This window comes from Aethalodelphis obliquidens, unplaced genomic scaffold (assembly GCF_003676395.1).
Source record: "Aethalodelphis obliquidens isolate GAN/ISIS:26980383/991018 unplaced genomic scaffold, ASM367639v1 scaffold7, whole genome shotgun sequence".
NCBI classification, from domain to species: Eukaryota; Metazoa; Chordata; class Mammalia; order Artiodactyla; family Delphinidae; genus Aethalodelphis; species Aethalodelphis obliquidens.
The window spans coordinates 10,027,031-10,046,120 of record NW_020837951.1 but is presented as its reverse complement, the minus strand read 5'-3'; the positions used below and the strand labels follow the sequence as shown (position 1 = coordinate 10,046,120).

Sequence of the window (19,090 nt, the reverse complement as noted above, 5' to 3'; positions counted from 1 at the left end):
ATATTCTTTGCAGTTTTAATTTCTAATATGGTAATTATCATTAGATATAACCAACATAAGTAAGCTTTTAGGGTCAACAAATTTTAAGAATGTAAAAGTGTCCTAAGACCAAAATTTTGAGCACTGATATTCTAAGCTATCTTTCATAATGATACACTATTTCTAATTTTTTAAAATGAAGGTAATTATAAGACACAGAACAAAAGGAAAATCAAATGGCAAAATAGTACTATTATTCATTATCAAAAAAGAGCTCAGACTCAAAAAGTTTAGAGGAATGGTTTCTTTTATATATTTGTAAGTTTCAGTCTCTGCATATTTTAATATCTCTGATTTTGGTTGTTTATAGACATATGCTTAGAGGAGTCATCTTTTACTCTGTAGTTTTAAAATATTGTACTTTAGAAGTTCAAGTTTGTTTTGTAGTATAATGTAGTATTACTCATTTTTTAAATAAATTTATTTATTAATTAATTTATTTATTGGCTGCGTTGGGTCTTCGTTGCTGCGCGAGGGCTTTCTCTAGTTGCGGCGAGCAGGGGCTACTCTTCGATGCGTTGTGCGGGCTTCTCGTTGCGGTGGCTTCTCTTGTTGCAGAACACAGGCTCTAGGCGCGCAGGCTTCAGTACTTGTGGCACGCGGGCTCAGTAGTTGTGGCACATGGGCTTAGTTGCTCCACAGCGTGTGGGATCTTCCCGGACCAGGGCTCGAACCCTTGTCCCCTGCATTGGTAGGGGGATGCTTAACCACTGCACCACCAGGGAAGTCCCGTATTACTCATTTTTGTTACGAGTTATCTTATAAATTGTGTTTTGCTGAAAGCAATATTAGAATTTCAAATTTTACAACTTTTTATTTATACTCCTTTTATAGGTAGTATTGCCCCTAGTTTTATAGGTGGAGGGAAGGTGAGATTCAGGGAACTTGTGACATTCTGAAAATTTTGATGATTTACATCTTCTGGCTCTGCTCTTTGCATTAACCATAGTACAGTTTGGCCATTAGAAGTAATAGGCAGTGGATGCTAGACTACTTAAATGTAATTAAAATCCATGTAAATATGTAGACAAAAACATAAAATGAATTTGAGGTAAGCAGAATATGCTATTTATTAGATCATGTTTTTTCTGATATGCCCCTCAAGTTGTAATTGGTCAAAAAGGAAGACTGTGGAAGAGAACCTTTTTCACAGTGTTGTAACTCCTACTGAGTCATGAGTTCTGACTTGGTCACACAGTTTGCCCATCTCTTTTAGGTGCCCACCAGCTGACCTCTCCTCCTTCTCAGTCAGAGTCTCTCCTTGCCATGTTTGATCCACTGTCTTCACATGAAGGTAAAGTAGCCAAATGAACTTTTTGACTCTTGTTTTATCATGGACAGAAGAACAAAACCAAAACCCTTTGTTCATGCCTTTGTTGGACTTTGTTGTATCTCAGCTGCAGACTTTTTTTCTGTGTTCCAGGGGCTTCTGCTGTAGTAAGGCCAAAGGTTCACTATGCCAGGCCATCGCATCCACCACCAGATCCCCCAATCCTGGAAGGAGCTGCAGGAGGAAACGAGGCCAGGTTGCCAAACTTCAGTTCCCATGTCTTAACTCCAGCTGAGATGGAGGCATATAAGCAAAGGCATTCTTACCCTGAGAGATTAGTTCGCAGCAGGAGCTCTGATATAGTGTCTTCTGTCCGGCGACCTATGAGTGACCCCAGCTGGAACCGACGTCCAGGGAATGAAGAGCGAGAACTCCCCCAAGCCGCAGCCATTGGTGCTACTTCTTTGGTGGCTGCACCTCATTCATCATCTTCATCCCCGAGTAAGGACTCCTCAAGAGGAGAGGTATGGGACGCAGGCCTTGTAGAAGAACTTGCTAATTATGGTCAGCTTTAGTGTACCATCTGCCTAGTTCTCTTGATACCTGAAATTAGTGTGGAATATATAAATCTACGATGAAGGGTGGACAGTAGTCATGATTAAAGGTGATCTGTCAATCCTATATGTCCACGACCGTAACCCATAAACAGCCTTTACTTTGGTTTTGTAATAATGTATCTTGCATTTTTATAATACTTTTAACTTTCCTCCAAGCAATTTTGTATCTCATTTAAACCTCACAGTTTCCTTCAGAAATGGTTAGAGGAAGTACTTTTTTTCTTTTTTTTCCAGTGCGTTATTATTTTTAATTTTGAAACAATCACAGAGTTACTAAAAAGTTGGAAGTAGATACAAAGACCCTCCCCCGCAACCATGTGAGAGTAAGTTGCCAACCTAATGCTCCAACGCTCCATCACCTATGAATACTTTAGTGTAAGTTTCCTACAAGCAAGCACCTTCCCCTACACATCATAGTACAACCATCAACATCAGGAAATTAAAATTCATACATTAATAATAATGTATCAGCGCTTCCCTGGTGGCACAGTGGTTGAGAGTCCGCCTGCCGCTGCAGGGGACACGGGTTCGTGCCCCAGTCCAGGAGGATTCCACATGCTGTGGAGCGGCTGGGCCCGTGAGCCATGGCCGCTGAGCCTGCGTGTCCGGAGCCTGTGCTCCGCAGCAGGAGGGGCCGCAGCAGTGAGAGGCCTGCGTACCGCAAAAAAAAAATAAAATTAAATTAAAAAAAAAATATATCAATATATTAATGATAATTTTCATACCCCATTCATGTGTCTCCTGTTGTCCCAGTAACATTCTTTATAGTGAAAGGATCCCATTCAAAATCACATCTTGTATTTAGTTGTTATGTCTTTTTAGGCTCTTTTTCTTTCTTTTTGGCTGCGTTGGGTCTTCGTTGTCGCGCGCAGGCTTTCTCTAGTTGCAGCGAGTGGGGGCTTCTCTTTGTTGTGGAGCACGGGCTCTAGGCGTGCAGGCTTCAGTAGTTGTGGCACACGGCCTCAGTAGTTGTGGCTCGCGGGCCCTAGAGCGCAGGCTCGGTAGTTGTGGCTCATGGGTTTAGTTGCTCCGTGGCATGTGGGATCTTCTTGGACCAGGGCTCGAACCCATGTCTCCTGCATTGGCAGGAGGATTCTTAACCACTGCACCACCAGGGAAGTCCCTTTAGTCTCTTTCAGTCTAGGACATTTCCTCAGTTTCTCCTTGGCTTTCACGACATTTATACTCTTTTTTAAAAATTAATTAATTAATTTATTTATTTATTTTTGGCTGCATTGGGTCTTTGTTGCTTTGCGCGGGCTTTCTCTAGTTGTAATGAGTGGGGGCTACTCTTCATTGTGGTGCACAGGCTTCTCGTTGTGGTGGCTTCTCTTGTCGTGGAGCACGGGTCTAGGCGCGCAGGCTTCAGTAGTTGCAGCATGCAGGCTCAGTCGTTGTGGTGCACGGGCTTAGTTGCTCTGCAGCATGTGGGATCTTCCCGGATCAGGGCTCGAACCCGTGTCCCCTGCATTGGTAGGCAGATTCTTAACCACTGCGCCACCAGGGAAGTTCCTATACTCTTGAAAGTTACAGGCGTTATGTTCTAGAATGTCCCTCAATTTGGGTCTGCTTGTTATTTTCTCATGATTAGATTCAGGTTATTCATCTTAGGCAGGAATATCACTAAAGTGACACTGTGTTCATTTCACTGCATGCTACCAGGTAGCACACAATTTAAATTTGTCCCACTACTCTGGTGTTCACTTGGATCATTTGATGAAGGTGTTGTCTGCCAGGCTTCACTACTGTAAGTTATTCTTTTCCCCTTTGTAATTAATAAGTATTTCTGGGAAGAGAGAGGCCGTTGAAAATATGTAAATATCCTGTTCTTTCTCAAATTTTAAATTTATCCACTTATTAATCGTATCTATGGTCTCATGATTTTCTATTTTTAGTCAATGCGTTTGTTACGGCCATTTATTTTGAAGCCCAGTTGTCCCTGATTTGGCCAAATCAAGCTGGCTCCTGTGTTCTTTTGACATTTGGGTATCTTTCTTTGAGTATCTCTCTGCTTTCTGGAACAAAACGTTATAAGCTTGTATTGTATTGTGTCTGCTTTAGTCCTGGAATCAGCCATTTCTCCAAGGAGCCCTTGTTCCTTTTAGTAGAAAATGGTTTTTAGAAATCAGGATCTGGCTATTAGGTGTGCTCTTTGCTGTAGGGGTGTAGCTGCTCCCAGGACCTCTCAGTTGACAGAGCTAGGGAGGGAGTGTGTGTGTGTGTGTGTATGTGTGTGTGTGTGTACATGCACATTAACATGTGTATTTATTTCTATATCTTTCTCTTTATATGTATAGAACCATTTCCAGTCTAAAAACAATAGAATTCATTTCATCTTCCTTCCATTCCATATTTGCAGTTCCCTTGTCCAGCAGTGAGAAAACTGCTTTCATTATTCTTCATGTATGTACTCATTTGATCAGTCCCCCTGTATGTAATCAATATCCCATCCCCACCACTAAACCCTCCCTGGATGCCGTTCCTCTGCTTAGGTTCTGATATCCCATTCACATGGATGCCCTTAGAGAAGGTATTTTTAGTTCCAGTTTTGTAGATGAAAAAACAGAAATAAAATGATTTATCTAAAGTCACATGATAGGTTAGTACAGGAATTACAGTTCTGCCTTTTGACATGTGTCTTAATAATAACTCATTATAATTGGTGATCAAAACATGAACTTTGAAGTTGGTCAGATCTAGGTTTGAGTCCTGGCTGTGCCCCATATGGTCTGTATAACTTTGGGAAGATGAGGAGATAACCTTCTTTAGCCTCATATTTCTCATCTATAAAAAGGGCTTAATAACAGTATTTATCTCTTAAGGCTACTGTGAAGTTTAAATGAGATAATATATGTCCTCACATTCAGTGTTTGGCACACAGTACATACATAGTTTTATTATTAATATTACTGCTACCATCTCTACTACCCCTCTAGATTTTATGTGCATTGCATTTATTCATCCCATATGAGTATGAGTATTTATTGAGTGCCTACTCTATGCTAGACTCTGTATTAAGCTTTTGGTTTACTGACAGTAATGAGATAGTGCCTACCCTCAAGTGATCCATCATAGTCTGGTGCTTGAAAGGTATACATCCCTATTCCAGAAGTTGCCTGTACAACAATAAGAACAGTTTTGCTTTGAAGAAAAACTAGTGGTTTTTGTATTTCACAGACTAACTAAAATCCTTTTCATAGTAATTTATCCTGCTGTCCAACTCCAAATAAAGCATCAAACTTTTTCTACAGACTGAAGAACGCAAAGATAGCGATGATGAGAAATCAGACAGGAACAGACCTTGGTGGAGAAAGCGTTTTGTTTCTGCCATGCCCAAAGGTAATTTTATAAAATATCAGAATGTGATATCAGCAACGAGAAGTAAAGCCCCAAAATCTCTTTCAGAGAGCCAAAATCTGACCTCCTCCGTGAGGCCTGTGGGGCCCTCAGTTTCTTGCTGTTTTGAGGGTATGGAAAATGATCTCACTCAGGTGAATGCCAAGGTACAGCTTTGGAAGTGACAGTTCCTGTTCTTTGCAGGAAGTGGCAGCGGTTTCATAAATGAAAGGCAGGCAGGTCACGGTTGTTTAAATATCATATACCATTGAAGTGAAATATACAGGACTTTTGACATACGTATTGCTAATAATTATTTCAGGAAAAAAGGATGCTTTTAGTAAACAAACATTGAAAATTTATCCTTTACATTCCTGGAATAAACTGAAGCTTCTTATGTTTATGTTCATTGAGAATGATAATACCCTGAATATTAGTGTTTATTCTGGAATGCAGTTGTGTAGAATTGTTTGCTTTTCTTGTGAATAGCCTGACATCATACCAGTAGGTATTGAAATTTGAGTTGGCAAAAGCATCTCTTCCAGGAAGGAGAGATCATGCAGGATTAGAGGGAAGGGCTTCTTCCAAAGGCCTCTTCTCGGCTCTGTGATGCTCAGGAGCCGCGGAGCACCGCTTTCACGCCAGACTCAGCCCACTTTAGGAGGAGAGACTGAGGCTCAGAGCTTTGAATGTGTCGTGTTTTGAGCAGAGGTTAAGAGGCAGTGGTTTTGATTCAGTCCCAAGAGATTCCTGTTAAATCATTCTTCCTGTGGCAGATGACCCCAAAGCAGATTCTGGAAGCTTCTTTAAGCACCTTCAATGCTATTTTAAGAATGATTATCAGTTGACACTCGGGATTTCTTAGCTTTTAAACTTTTCACCTTCCTTCCACTTAGAAATGTTGGCACACCAGTTAACTCCAGAATGACTGCTGTCTTCCGAGTAGTGCAGTATGTTATATGTCACACTACTGACTTTATTTAATTTCCAGCTCCTATACCATTTAGAAAGAAAGAAAAACAAGAAAAAGACAAAGATGATCTGGGGCCTGACAGATTCTCAACACTCACAGGTTTGTAGACCCATGGACTTCCTGGCTCCTTCATTCCCAGAGCACATATTTCATAACACTTTTTCTTGGGTGCCATAAGCGTTGCCTTCTTAGAAGAGTGTGTCTGTGTGTGTACAGTGGGGAGTATGTTCTTCATAGCTCTGTGGTTTCCAGTTGGCGGCCACAGTGAATCTCAGTGCGCTCTTCCTGCAGACCGCCACCACCATCATCATCCTCATTACCATAACTTCCGTGTATGATGAGGCCCCTGATCCTGAGCCTCTAGGCCTACCCTAGAACCCGACATTTTAGTGGGATGATGACACACAGTGCCTTTCAGGAAAGTGTGGTGATGGTTTTAGTGCTATGCATGCCATATCTTTGGATCATTGACTGAATAGTTTTCTTTAACGTTGATTGTAGAATTCTAAATTTACTTCCATCTGTAGTTCTTGATTATTCAGGATCATTGTGAAATTCTATTTTACCTAATCATTTCCTTTTTTCGTGATAAGTGTTCAAACAATATCGTAAATTTATAAACTTTACCAATTTTTTACAGCTTGAATCATTTTAACATTGCTATCTGACCCAAGGAAAATACAACTAGGGGTTGGGTTCTTACCTCATTCAGCATTTGTATTTTTGCAGCTTCTTTTTGGCATATTATGAATGATCACCCTGAAAGGAAAAAGTATGAGAGGTAGTGTTGATGACCCAACCTTGAGTTTGATAGCTGTATACTGTCTCCAGTGACTGAAGAACGTCTAGAGGGAAATTAATTTCTCACCTCTCTTTTTTCTTGTCTTGATTTTAAATTATGTTACCCTGCTAAGGTAAAATGAAGACTTTTATTTAAAAATGGGATAGGTTTCAAAAGAACATCCTCCTCAAAGAGCTCAGTGTAGTACAGGTAGAATCCCATTTCAGTGCATAGTTATTGTCATGTCTAGTTCTAAAATAAATGTAGACGTTTCCATGTCCTAGTGTACATCCCTGTTTATTGGATGAGGTGACTTGCCTGGAATAAAGGGTTTTAAACAGCAGGAGCTGTGCTTTGAGGCCAGGTTCCCTGCTGAAAGCAGTCAAACCTATCTCATTCAGTCAACAAATGCTTGTTGAACATCTGACTCATGCCAGGCACTGTGCTAAGTGTGGTAGGTGTTCAGTCAAATCACACATGACTCTTGTTCTTTAGGGACTTACAGCCTTATTGAGAAGCAGTGGAAAGGCATCCTTTCGGCAAGATTTTTATGTTTTCTTACCATGCTCCTGGCTCTAGAACACCACCACCATTCACAGAGTAGAATGCTCTTAATAAAATCTCAGGTTTTCAAAATGTTGAATTAATAACTTTGGAGAAGTTATAAATTATTTTTTTACTCGTGTCTTTAGGCAATACATTTTTCTTAGTCCTTGGTGCCTAAACTGTAAGCTAGGTAGAGTAAGTTTTTTTCCATAAAATATTTCATTTTGTTTGTGTTTGATTCAAGCAGTTTAGCTTCCCTACTGGTGCAGAAATTTCTACCCACTCCTAATTAATGACCCAAAGAAAAGTATCATTAAGTCAATTTTTTTAAATGTTATGAGAGGGAATTTCTTAACAGTCTGTCCATAATCTCGCCGCCTTAATTTTCTTTTTTCCATGTTCTCTCCCAATCTTTCCTTATCTATACGTGGCTTTTCATGATGAAATCAGAGTGTGTATGTAACTTTGTATTCTTTTACCACATGTTATTTCATAAACCCTGTCCCAGTTTCTGCTTGACGTAGTTGGTTTTTTAATAATTTTTATTGGCTCTGAGATCATCTGTCATCATTTTATTGCGGTGTGAACATTCTCTTGCTTTTCGATATTTAAATTGTATCCATTTTTTTTACTATGAAAATACTGCTCACAGCTTTGTATATATAGCATTTTTTGTCTATTTTAATTGTCCTCAGATAAAAATTTTAAGAACGGTGTTACAGAAATAAAAGTTATAAGCAACGTTATTGCTTTCACTATGTTTAACCAGTTTTTAGAGCCCTCAACAGCACTCAAAACCAACAGCAAAAAAAAGATTTTGTAATGATAAAGGTTTTATCAGTTTACATTTTGAAGAAGATCAGATTTTATTAGGACTCTATTATCATGCATTCAAACATCATTGTAGCAGAAAGATTATATTATTTTGGAAATCGTTTCTCCCTACGGTTTACCACAATTTTACGGAGACATGAACACTAAATATTTTTTTCATGGAAACAAAAGAAGAGCCTATGAGCATACTACTTAACCTCTTTCTGCCTTGATTTCTTCTTCTTAAAAATGGGGGTGATAGTAGTACCTCCATGTAGGGTTGTTGCGATGATTAATTGAGATCATTCATATAAGGTGTTTAGCACAGTTCCTGGCACGTGGTACATGCTCAATAAATGTTAGCTGCTGTTAATATTAGCTGCTATTAACACGTACACATATATAAATTCTAGTGATTTTTATCTGTTTTAAGACTTTTTAACAAATGGGATTCTACCAGAATGTAGACATTACCTGCTTGGCCTAGATCTGTCTCAGGAGTTTGCATTTCACTATGGAACTGTATTTTGTCCCATAGATCTGTAGCACTTCTTTGCTTTGTTAACTGTTAATTAGTGACTCTGCCATCTGACTCCAAGAAAACATTTTGATGTGCTGATTTTGCTGACCGGATAGTGGGCCAGTCAGTAACCAGTGCTGCACCTGTGATCATGATAAACTTTTTCTCTGTGCACCCCAGGTACAATTCCAGCACTCCCCAACAGTGTCTAGATTCTCTAGGAGTGCCTCTGACACCATTGCACGCACAGAAGTGCTCTAAATCCAGCAGCTGTACTGTCATAGTGAGATTTAGTAAGATAGAATGTGAATATCTGAAGTTTCCAAATGTGGTGTAGTGAGAGAAATTCATGAAGGAAGAGTGGAGGAAGACATTTTAAAAGTATTATTTAAAAGGCTTTAATTTGAATTTGGAGTACTTTTTTTCCTCCTTCAGCATAGAGATGTCTGAATAAATGAAGTCTACATATAAAAGTGCAGTGTTGGAAGTTCTGGTAGCATGAATTGATAATAACAGTGATTTGAGTGTAAACACTTTAGAAACCCATCATCCATTCAGTCTGCACTGAACTTTTTGACACTGTCATGCAGAATTCTGACAATGATGAGAAAGTGGAGTAATCCTCCCAATTTCGTGCTTTGGCAAGGCTCTCAGACCTAGAAATGGGATGAGTAGGCAGCTGCATGGTGCCTCTTATAACATTGAGATATGTGCTCTTTTTAAGTCTTACCTCCTAATCCGCCTTTGGGATTATGCTACTGGTGTCGTACTAACATCAGAGTGGGTGAAAACCAAGGGGAGCTAATTCTCTCCCTCTCCTTTCCCCTTCAGATGACCCGAGCCCTAGACTCAGTGCACAAACTCAGGTTGCTGAGGATATTCTGGACAAATACAGGAATGCCATTAAACGAACCAGTCCCAGTGAAGGAGCACTGGCAAACTACGAAAGTGCAGGTGATAATCATGATAAAGAATGGAATAGTAACCTTCGTATCACAGTGATAAAGGTGGTCCGAATTAAAAGTAACCTTGTAATAACTACTTTTGAACAGTTATCAGAAAAATATGGTACAATTCCCAAGATAAATTAGAGTATCTCTGGAAGAATCTCTGATAAACTGATAACGTGAGTTGACTCAGGGGGGGACTCATAGGGAGCTTGAGAGGAGAACTTCCTACATTTTTTTTTAATTTATATTTATTTTGGTTGTGCCGGGTCTTAGTCGCGGCACAAGGGATCTTTGTTGCAGCAGGTGGACTTCTTAGATGCGGCATACGGTCTCTTAGTTGCAGCATGCGGGATCTAGTTCCCCAACCAGGGATCGAATCTGGCCTCCCGGAGTCTTACGCACCGGACGACCAGGGAAGTCCCATCCTACATCTTTTTTTTGTTTTTGAAAAGTTTTAAAATAACAAAGAAGTTGAAGGAATAGTACAGTGAAGGTCTATATTCCATCTACCTAGACTTATCAATTGTTGACATTTTGCCACATTTTCTATATATTTTTTTTTCCTGAGGCATTTGAAACTATCTCCTAAGAATAAAGGTATTTTTTCTACGTAGGCACAGTATCTTTATTACACTAAGGAACTTTTATTTCTTTTGATTTTATACATGCATGTATTAACTAAATTGATTCATTAAAAACATGAAAACAACTGTGGGAACCACAGGTCTGTCCTGGCTGCATTTGTGAGTTCGTTCCCAGCTCATTCTCAGGCAGTGGGAGCAGCCCTGGTAATGAGGACCGGAGACCTCAGTGCAGCCTGGCCAAGGGGTTCACAGCCAGCTGTTTTCTGACTGGGCAGGATTCCATGTCTGTAAAATGAGGGTGTCATGTGAAATGATTTTTTTTTTTTTTTTTTTTTGCGGTACACGGGCCTCTCACTGTTGTGGCCTCTCCCGTTGCGGAGCACAGGCTCCGGACGTGCAGGCTTAGCGGCCACGGCTCACGGGCCCAGCCGCTCCGCGACATGTGGGATCCTCCCGGACCGGGGCACGAACCTGTGTCCCCCGCATCGGCAGGCAGACTCTCAACCACTGCGCCACCAGGGAAGCCCTGAAATGATTTTTGAGGCCCCTTTTAGTTCTGTGGTTCCGTGATCGTGATTACAGAGTACTATCCTTATTAAGTTAATGAAGACTTTCATTGTTTTAGATTAGGATTCAGATAAGAAGTAAAACTATTTTCAACAACTGCTCTCTTGATATATTATCATTGCTATCAATAATTTAGTTAAGTGTTTGAAGTTCCTTTTTTCCTTTTTCTTTCAAAGAACTCTTGTTGGAAGGCACAAGTTAATTTATTGTTGAGTTGTTCTGAATACCTACCAGTGCCAGAATGTTCCAGATTAACCTGCTTATCCTTTTGGGGGGCTGGGTTTTGTTTAGAAGTTATGGGTGACGGTGAAAGTGCGCACGATTCGCCTCGTGACGAAACCCTGCAAAACATCTCAGCTGACGATCTCCCAGATTCCGCGAGCCAAGCCGCCCACCCTCAGGATTCAGCTTTCTCTTACAGGTATTTCTTTTATAGGATTTAGGACCTTTGGGTTCGAACTTTTCATCACCATTGCAGTCACTTCAAGTCAGGTGTTTCATTGAGTCACTTAATAAGTGTGTAAAGCAGAGAGATAAGAATGAAATACTATTCACTGAGAAGACTTTGCTTCCCTTGTGGATGTCATACATCAAAGGCTTTAATTCAGGGATTGAAAACAAAAACAAGAAAACCTCATATGCTCACAGGGGCCACATAAGTAATTTATTTAATTTATTTATTTATTTATGGCTGCGTTGGGTCTTTGTTGCTGCGTGTGTGCTTTCTCTAGTTACGGCGAGCGGGGGCTACTCTTCGTTGCGGTGCGCGGGCTTCTCATTGCGGTGGCTTCTCTTGTTGCAGAGCACGGGCTCTAGGCACACGGGCTTCAAGTAGTGGTGGCATGTGGGCTTCAGTAGTTGTGGCTCGAGGGCTCTAGAGTGCAGGCTCAGTAGTTGTGGCACGTGGGCTTAGTTGCTCCACAGCATGTGGGATCTTCCCGGACCAGGGCTTGAACCCGTGTCTCCTGCATTGGCAGGCGGATTCTTAACCGCTGTGCCACCAGGGAAGCCCCACATGAGTAATTTAAATGGAACAGTGGCAGTGCCTGTGCCTGTGCAGAATTCCCAGCTCTGTGTGTGAGAGGTGCTAGGGCAGGACTGAAGTAGAAGGAGGGTCCGCTGCAGAGTTGTTGAATGACCCACTGTCCCCAGTAAGCCTCCCAGTTTGTCATTCTCCTCATTACCTGTGCAGGTCTCTCCATTTCTAACAGGGCTTGAGAAAGAAAATGACTTTAGGAACCTGAAAAATTTGCTTTCGTTTCACAGGGAACCTGTGTTTTTCCAGACATGGATTATCACTTTTAAAGCACTAATCATCCGTCCATCTCTTTGTTTGTATCTATGACTTTGCCTCTGTCTTTCTTTCTCTGTTTTTAAACTTTTTATTTTAGAAATATTCAAGTATGTACAAAAATGGAAGAGTACAGTGATGTGCCTGTTACCCAGATTTAACAGTTACTAATACGTGGCCCATATTGTTTCATGTTTACCTCCTCCCCCAATTAATTTAAAGCAGACTCTAAGCAGCATATCATTTTATTTTATTTATTTACTTTTATTGAGATATAGTTGATATATAATATTATATAAGTTTCAGGGGTACAACACAGTGATTCACAATTTTTAAAGATTTAAATTTTTATTTTCCAGCCATGACTTTACTGTTATATAGATTCGGAGTCTCTGCAAAGTAGGCAAATATTACATTTGTTTGGGTTGATTTGTAAGTTACTCGTTTTAGAGGAAGCAAACCAATAAGGAAGGACTCAGAACTAGTCAGATGAGGTGGACAAGTGATAATCCCGCAGGAGGAGCAAACTCTGGCTTGTTCTCGGAGGTGTTTCGACTCCTTTTTTTGGATGGCAGCCTTGGATGCTTTGAAGAAGCTCTGGTCCACGCCCTACATTCCCCTCCCAGTATGAAGGGCTGCCCTGCTGTGGAGGGTGACGCCTTACTGAAGGGTGCTCTGCCTGGTGGTGGCAGGTGGTTCAGTGGCAGAAGCTGAAAAGAAGCAGGTTTTGGCTCAACACAAAGTTTCAAGCAGCAAGGCAACAGAAAGGGCTTCTTGTCGGGCGTCAGCTTGTCTTGTGGCAGGATCAACATTCCTCAAGAGATGTGGTAGAAGGCTTCCTAAATGTGGGTGGTGAGATGGATCTGATGACGTCTGCGGACTCCCTCCCAGCCTGGGCGTAATCCAGCCTTGACTCTCCTCGTAGTGCTTAGCATAGAACTCAGCATATGTTAGAAGGTCAAAAAGGATTTGTTTGATTCTGGTGACTTTACCGAATGGTCCTTGCCCAGAGCACTTTTGCAGCCTTGCTTCTCAGGTAACTAGAAAGCCCACTCCTTAAGTGAGGTGTCAGTAAGTTGAAAATTATCTTTTATTTATGACCACTTGAAACATTTGAGTCCTGACGTGGTAGCCTATTGATTTGTATAGTAAATATGATAATAGTTCATAAAATATGACCATATGTGAACAAAGAAATTAATGTATCTTCAACTCATTCTTCAGAGATGCAAAAAAGAAACTGAGGCTCGCTCTTTGTTCTGCGGATTCTGTTGCTTTCCCAGTGCTAAGCCATTCAGCAAGGAATGGTTTACCAGACCATACAGACCCAGAAGGTAAGTTGCTGCCTGATAGCTTATTTTTTCCTATATTTATACGTTGAACCATATGAATTGCCAGTATTCAACTGTATTTAAACTATACAGCAGGGCTTCCCTGGTGGCGCAGTGGTTAGGAATCTGCCTGCCAATGCAGGGGACAGGGGTTCAAGCCCTGGTCCGGGAAGATCCCTCATGCCACAGAGCAACTAAGCCCGTGTGCCACAACTACTGAGCCTGCGCTCTAGAGCCCACGAGCCACAACTACTGAGTCCGTGAGCCACAACTACTGAAGCCCACACACCTAGAGCCCATGCTCCACAATAAGAGAAGCCACCACAATGAGAAGCCCTAGCACCGCAATGAAGAGTAACCCCCGCTCACCACAACTAGAGAGAGCCCGCATGCAGCAACGAAGACCCAACATAGTCAAAAATAAATAAATAAAGTAATAAATTTATTAAGAAAATAAAAATAAAAAAATAAACTCTACAGCAGTTCTGTACAGTTCAATGTAATACATTTATATTAGCTATCAGTTAAGGGCACTTTGATTATTGATGGCTCATTAAAATGTTCTCTGATTGATACTGCTTAGTTCTACTGATAAAAGCGTAATTGACATCCCAAAGGCTGAGGGATGACCTTCAGCTTATGAAAAGCCTATGGAAATTCTCAACAATAACAGAATTTTTATTTTTTTATTTAGACAATGAAATTGTCTGCTTCCTAAAAGTTCAAATAGCAGAAGCAATTAATTTACAAGATAAAAACTTAATGGCTCAACTTCAAGAAACAATGCGTTGTGTGTGCCGCTTTGATAACAGGACTTGTAGGAAACTACTGGCTTCTATCGCCGAGGACTATAGGTAATTATACCCCACGTGTTTCACTTATACACCTCTTTCCAGCTGCAGGTATTTTCTTCTCGGTCCTTATTTCGGAAATGAATCTAGGCTCACCACAAAGTGCTTGGCTATGTTAACCTGGATGTAGATTTCCAAGGACTACATTTGGATATTTAGTCTGGAAATGTAGTTATAAATGAGCAGCTCTTCCTAACACAGAGTGCAGTTTACTTCAGCTTTGCCCCACCTTTAGTGGAGGGGACACCAGGATAACTAGGATATCATTTCCCTGTTTTAGAGGGATAGAAAAGACTGCTTCCTTGGACCAGGGAAGCAGGTGTAGGTCTTGGAATCACTGCCCTTTGTCTGTTGCCAGTCCCTTGCTGACATTAAAATGTAGTTGAGAAGCTTAGGAAGTAAAGAGACTTAGGGAATGGGTGCTCTAATGATTGCTACGTTTAGACTATAAGCAAATAATTAGTGGTATGTTTAATGATCTAGCAGTATATTAACCTGTATTTTGTTGTCATTTTAGTCATTGTAGCAGTCAACTTCCTGTTAAGTATGAGGTTCTACCAGCATGGAGACTGCTCCAAAATAGCAGACCAACGATGCAAAGGGACTTAGCGATGTTTAGGGAATTAAGGGGCTAAGTGTTCAGCCCAGTAGATGATGTTCTTGACACACATGCAGAAGAGTTCTGTTTCTTTCTTTTTTTTTTTTAATTGTAGTTGATTTACAATGTTATATTAGTTTCAGGTGTACAACATAGTGATTCGCTTTTTTTTTACAGATTATACTCCATTTAAAGTTGTTATAAAACATTGGTTCTATTCCCTGTGCTGTACATTACATCCTTGCATCTGGTTCTGTTTCTTGATCTGGAGCATAATTAGTCCTCAGGATGGTTGTCTGCAGCCTGACATGCTAATTTGTAAAACCAAAGTCTTCGGAGTAGTTTTTTCATTTAAGGAAAAATCAGGACTCTTAGTCTCCGAAGAAAGTGTGCACTGTGTATGTCTGATGTCCTGCAGAGCATATTTCCTTTTAGGAAAAGGGCCCCCTATATTGCTTACCTCACTCGTTGTCGACAAGGACTGCAGACCACGCAGGCTCACCTGGAAAGGCTACTGCAAAGGGTTTTGCGGGACAAAGAGGTGGCCAATCGATACTTCACCACTGTCTGTGTGAGGTTGCTGCTTGAGAGCAAAGAAAAGAAGATCAGGGAATTCATTCAAGGTAACTAGAGACCTTTAGGTTAAGCTATATGTTATTGGGAAGATTTGGGAATTTTTCTTTTGCTGCTTTTTTTGAGTACCTACCTGTCTAAGAGAAGTTCCTTAAATTTGCAATTATTTCTTAGTTATTAAACCTTGATGTCAAACCAATAAATTCCATGTTTATCCTGGATTGAATATCTATAGGTTATTAAAAAGTTGGGAGAGGGCTTCCCTGGTGGCGCAGTGGTTGAGAGTCCGCCTGCCGATGCAGGGGACACGGGCTCGTGCCCCGGTCTGGGAAGATCCCACATGCCGCGGAGTGGCTGGGCCTGTGAGCCATGGCCACTGAGCCTGCGCGTCCGGAGGCTGTGCTCCGCAACGGGAGAGGCCACAGCAGTGAGAGGCCCGCGTACCGCAAAAAAAAAGAATTCTAATAATTTCCTATTTGAAATTATTCAAATACTGTATTTTAAAAATTATTATTTTGCATTGGAGACTTTCAGAAACTCACGGCAGCTGATGATAAAACTGCTCAGGTGGAAGATTTTCTGCAGTTCCTGTATGGCGCCATGGCCCAGGATGTCATATGGCAGAATGCGAGTGAGGAGCAGCTTCAGGATGCCCAGCTCGCCATTGAGCGAAGTGTGATGAATCGGATCTTCAAACTTGCCTTCTACCCTAATCAGGACGGGGACATACTCCGTGACCAGTGAGTGCTTCTAAGTGTAACGGCCTGTGTTGGACTAACTAGGAATATACCAGCCAACCCCATTATTTTAGACAAGCTATACGTGAGACTTAGTGTCTGAGTAGTGAAGGAAAAAATACATGTTACCTTTTTTCACCTATCTGAGTTATCAGAAAGAATGAAAATACTCTGTTTTCAGAGATGTGGGGAATCAGGCTGGAGGGTGTATAAATTGGTACGGCCTTTGTGGAAGGCACTGCTGTTTACTGTGTCTCAGCTGTTCTTCCCTTCTTTCTTCTACCTACTCTTATCCTTCAGATCTTCACTCAGACATCACTTCCTCGGGGAAACGTTTCCTGGCCTTTCTGACTAGGTTAAACACCCTGTCAGCCCTCCCTCAGGCCTGGATACCTTCCTTTAGCACTTGCCACAGTTGCAGTTTTACATTTGTTGGAGGCATGGTTTCTCAAGCTGGCACTACTGACATTTTGGGCCAGATAATTCTTTGGAGTGGGAGGCTGTCCTGTGCATTGTAGGACATTTATCAGCGTCCCTGGCCTCTACATGCTACAGGCCAGTAGTACCCTGCCAGGTGTGAGAACCAAGGGTGTCTCCAGACATTGCCAGATGTCCCTTGGGGGCAGAATCGCCCCTGTTCCTGGCCACTGGTTTGTGTGATCGATTGATGAATGCCTGTATCCCCCACTGGATTGTTCCCTTTGTGAGAGCAGCAGCATAGTGCTTTTATCCATCACTCCATCAGGGCATCCAGCACAGTGCGTGACTTCTATTATAATATATGCTTATTATTTGTTTGGAATGAGAAGTTATATATTTGAAAATCAAAATATCTGGAATTGTATGGTATATGAATTATATCTCAATAAAGCCTATTCTTAAAAGTAAACCTAAAAAAATTAATCTTGAAAAAAAATCTGGAATGATAACAGTGGTTATTTTGGGGTAATGAGGCTATGGATGACTTAGCTTTTTTTTTTCCTCTTCTGCATTTTCTTGACCACTGCTTTACGATGCTGTTTCTGCCCCAAGCATGTTGAGATGGCCACCGTGCCCCCCAGCAGTGACATGGGCTCTCTCTGTGGGCGACTCTCAAGGGCCCATGTAATAGGGTGGGGCATTGGTTGTTTCCATAAGGTGTTTTTTTTCATGGAAATTTTACAATATTGTATGTACATTTGAGAAAGTTCACTTTCCTGTGGGTGGGTTAGGCTTATTCCAACCTGCCTCTCTCGCTTGTTCATAGTCTCAGAGGCTTTTTACCCCTCCCCAAGTTTCTGTGTGGAATTTGCCAAATGGGCCCTGTTTTCTTTCCAGAGCACCAGTTTTTGGCTTCCACAGTGGGATGAGGAATGGGGACATTCAAACTGTACTTACTGCAAAGAGCACCTTTGAAGCAGGTTCTTCCTACCCTCTCTTGCGTGGTGTTTCTGTGGGTTTGTAGAGTGGAGAGTTAATCCTGTTCTGGAAAGAACACTCAAAGTCAGGAAAGCTGGGTTTAGTCTCTGCTCCTAACCACTGTGTGGCCTTAGGCAAATCCTTCTCCTTTTTTTTTTTTTGCGGTATGCGGGCCTCTCCCACCGCGGAGCACAGGCTCTGGTCACACAGGCTCAGCGGCCATGGCTCACGGGCCCAGCCGCCCCGCGGCACGTGGGATCCTCCCAGACCGGGGCACGAACCCGCATCCCCTGCATCGGCAGGCGGACTCCCAACCACTGCGCCACCAGGGAAGCCCCCTTCTCCTTTTTAAGCCTAGTTATTGTCATCTCTGAAATGAGAGGTGGAGTGTCCTCAGAGTCCCTTGTCTAAGCATCTCTGATCTTTGGTTTCTGACCCCTGATCCCTCTACTTCCTCTTGGCCTATTTACCAATTAGTTGTCCAATTAGCTTCTAGACTAAGGGCTCCTCTGCTTTCTCCCTTGGAATGCTGTCCTAGTCCAGGAAAGGAGGGCTTCTCTACTCTTCTCCCTGCATCCCCTTGGCTTACTCAGCATTTCTAAGCAGATCCTAAATAGGAGATTTTTTTTTTGACAAGACAGAGTACTTACAGCTAAGAGATAGTCTCAACTGTATTTGTAATCTGTATCTAGAAGTAAGTTTAAAACGTTTTAAATGTTTTGAAAAACATCAATTATGACTATCGGTGTACCTTATTTTCTGAAATATATATTTACTTATGTATTTTTTGGGGTTTTCAGAGTTCTTCATGAACATATTCAGAGATTGTCTAAAGTAGTGACTGCAAATCACAGAGCTCTTCAGATACCAGAGGTAATACAGGTTTATATAGTGTGGGTGGTATTATTTAATTAAAAATTGCTTGGTATACCATGTGCATGTTACCAGTTTTTCAAGGAAGCAGAATGTAATAAGTTGTACAACACCACTTGCACTAGATGCAATTTGGTCTAACTGTAAAGTTCTCAAAGGTCCTTCCACGGATTAAAATTCCCTGGCATGGGAAGGGACCTTAGTAGTGGAGAGGAGGGAGGGCCAGCATGGAGGAGGCCCTGCCCTGACGCCAGCCCCTGCAGACGGGTCTTCCTGTCCATAGCTCTGCTCCTCCTGGGGCAGCAGTGCTCTGCACTGATGCTTTTATAGTCACGTTTCTGCAGGAAAGTCCCATATGAAGAAGGGATCCGGTGGTACTTCAAAGAGTGTGAAAACTACTGTCCAGGAGAGGGAATTGAATCTGAATGTGACCTCAAAATTA

At 41.6% G+C, this 19,090-nt stretch overlaps 1 protein-coding gene across 4 annotated transcripts in view; it reads left to right on the top strand.

The window, feature by feature from the left end:
- Positions 1 to 19,090, top strand: part of GAPVD1 (GTPase activating protein and VPS9 domains 1) — a 71,232-nt gene that overhangs the window by 45,132 nt on the left and 7,010 nt on the right. For 2 of the 4 annotated variants that reach the window (XM_027104870.1, XM_027104869.1), the window contains exons 14-24: positions 1,256 to 1,333; positions 1,463 to 1,833; positions 5,178 to 5,265; positions 6,254 to 6,334; positions 9,727 to 9,849; positions 11,288 to 11,417; positions 13,512 to 13,621; positions 14,313 to 14,472; positions 15,503 to 15,690; positions 16,167 to 16,380; positions 18,576 to 18,648. In XM_027104870.1, coding sequence (XP_026960671.1) covers positions 1,256 to 1,333; positions 1,463 to 1,833; positions 5,178 to 5,265; positions 6,254 to 6,334; positions 9,727 to 9,849; positions 11,288 to 11,417; positions 13,512 to 13,621; positions 14,313 to 14,472; positions 15,503 to 15,690; positions 16,167 to 16,380; positions 18,576 to 18,648 — 1,616 coding nt within the window. The remainder of the gene's footprint in view (positions 1 to 1,255; positions 1,334 to 1,462; positions 1,834 to 5,177; positions 5,266 to 6,253; positions 6,335 to 9,726; positions 9,850 to 11,287; positions 11,418 to 13,511; positions 13,622 to 14,312; positions 14,473 to 15,502; positions 15,691 to 16,166; positions 16,381 to 18,575; positions 18,649 to 19,090) is intronic. The other 2 variants (XM_027104872.1, XM_027104871.1) reach the window with 1 other exon arrangement.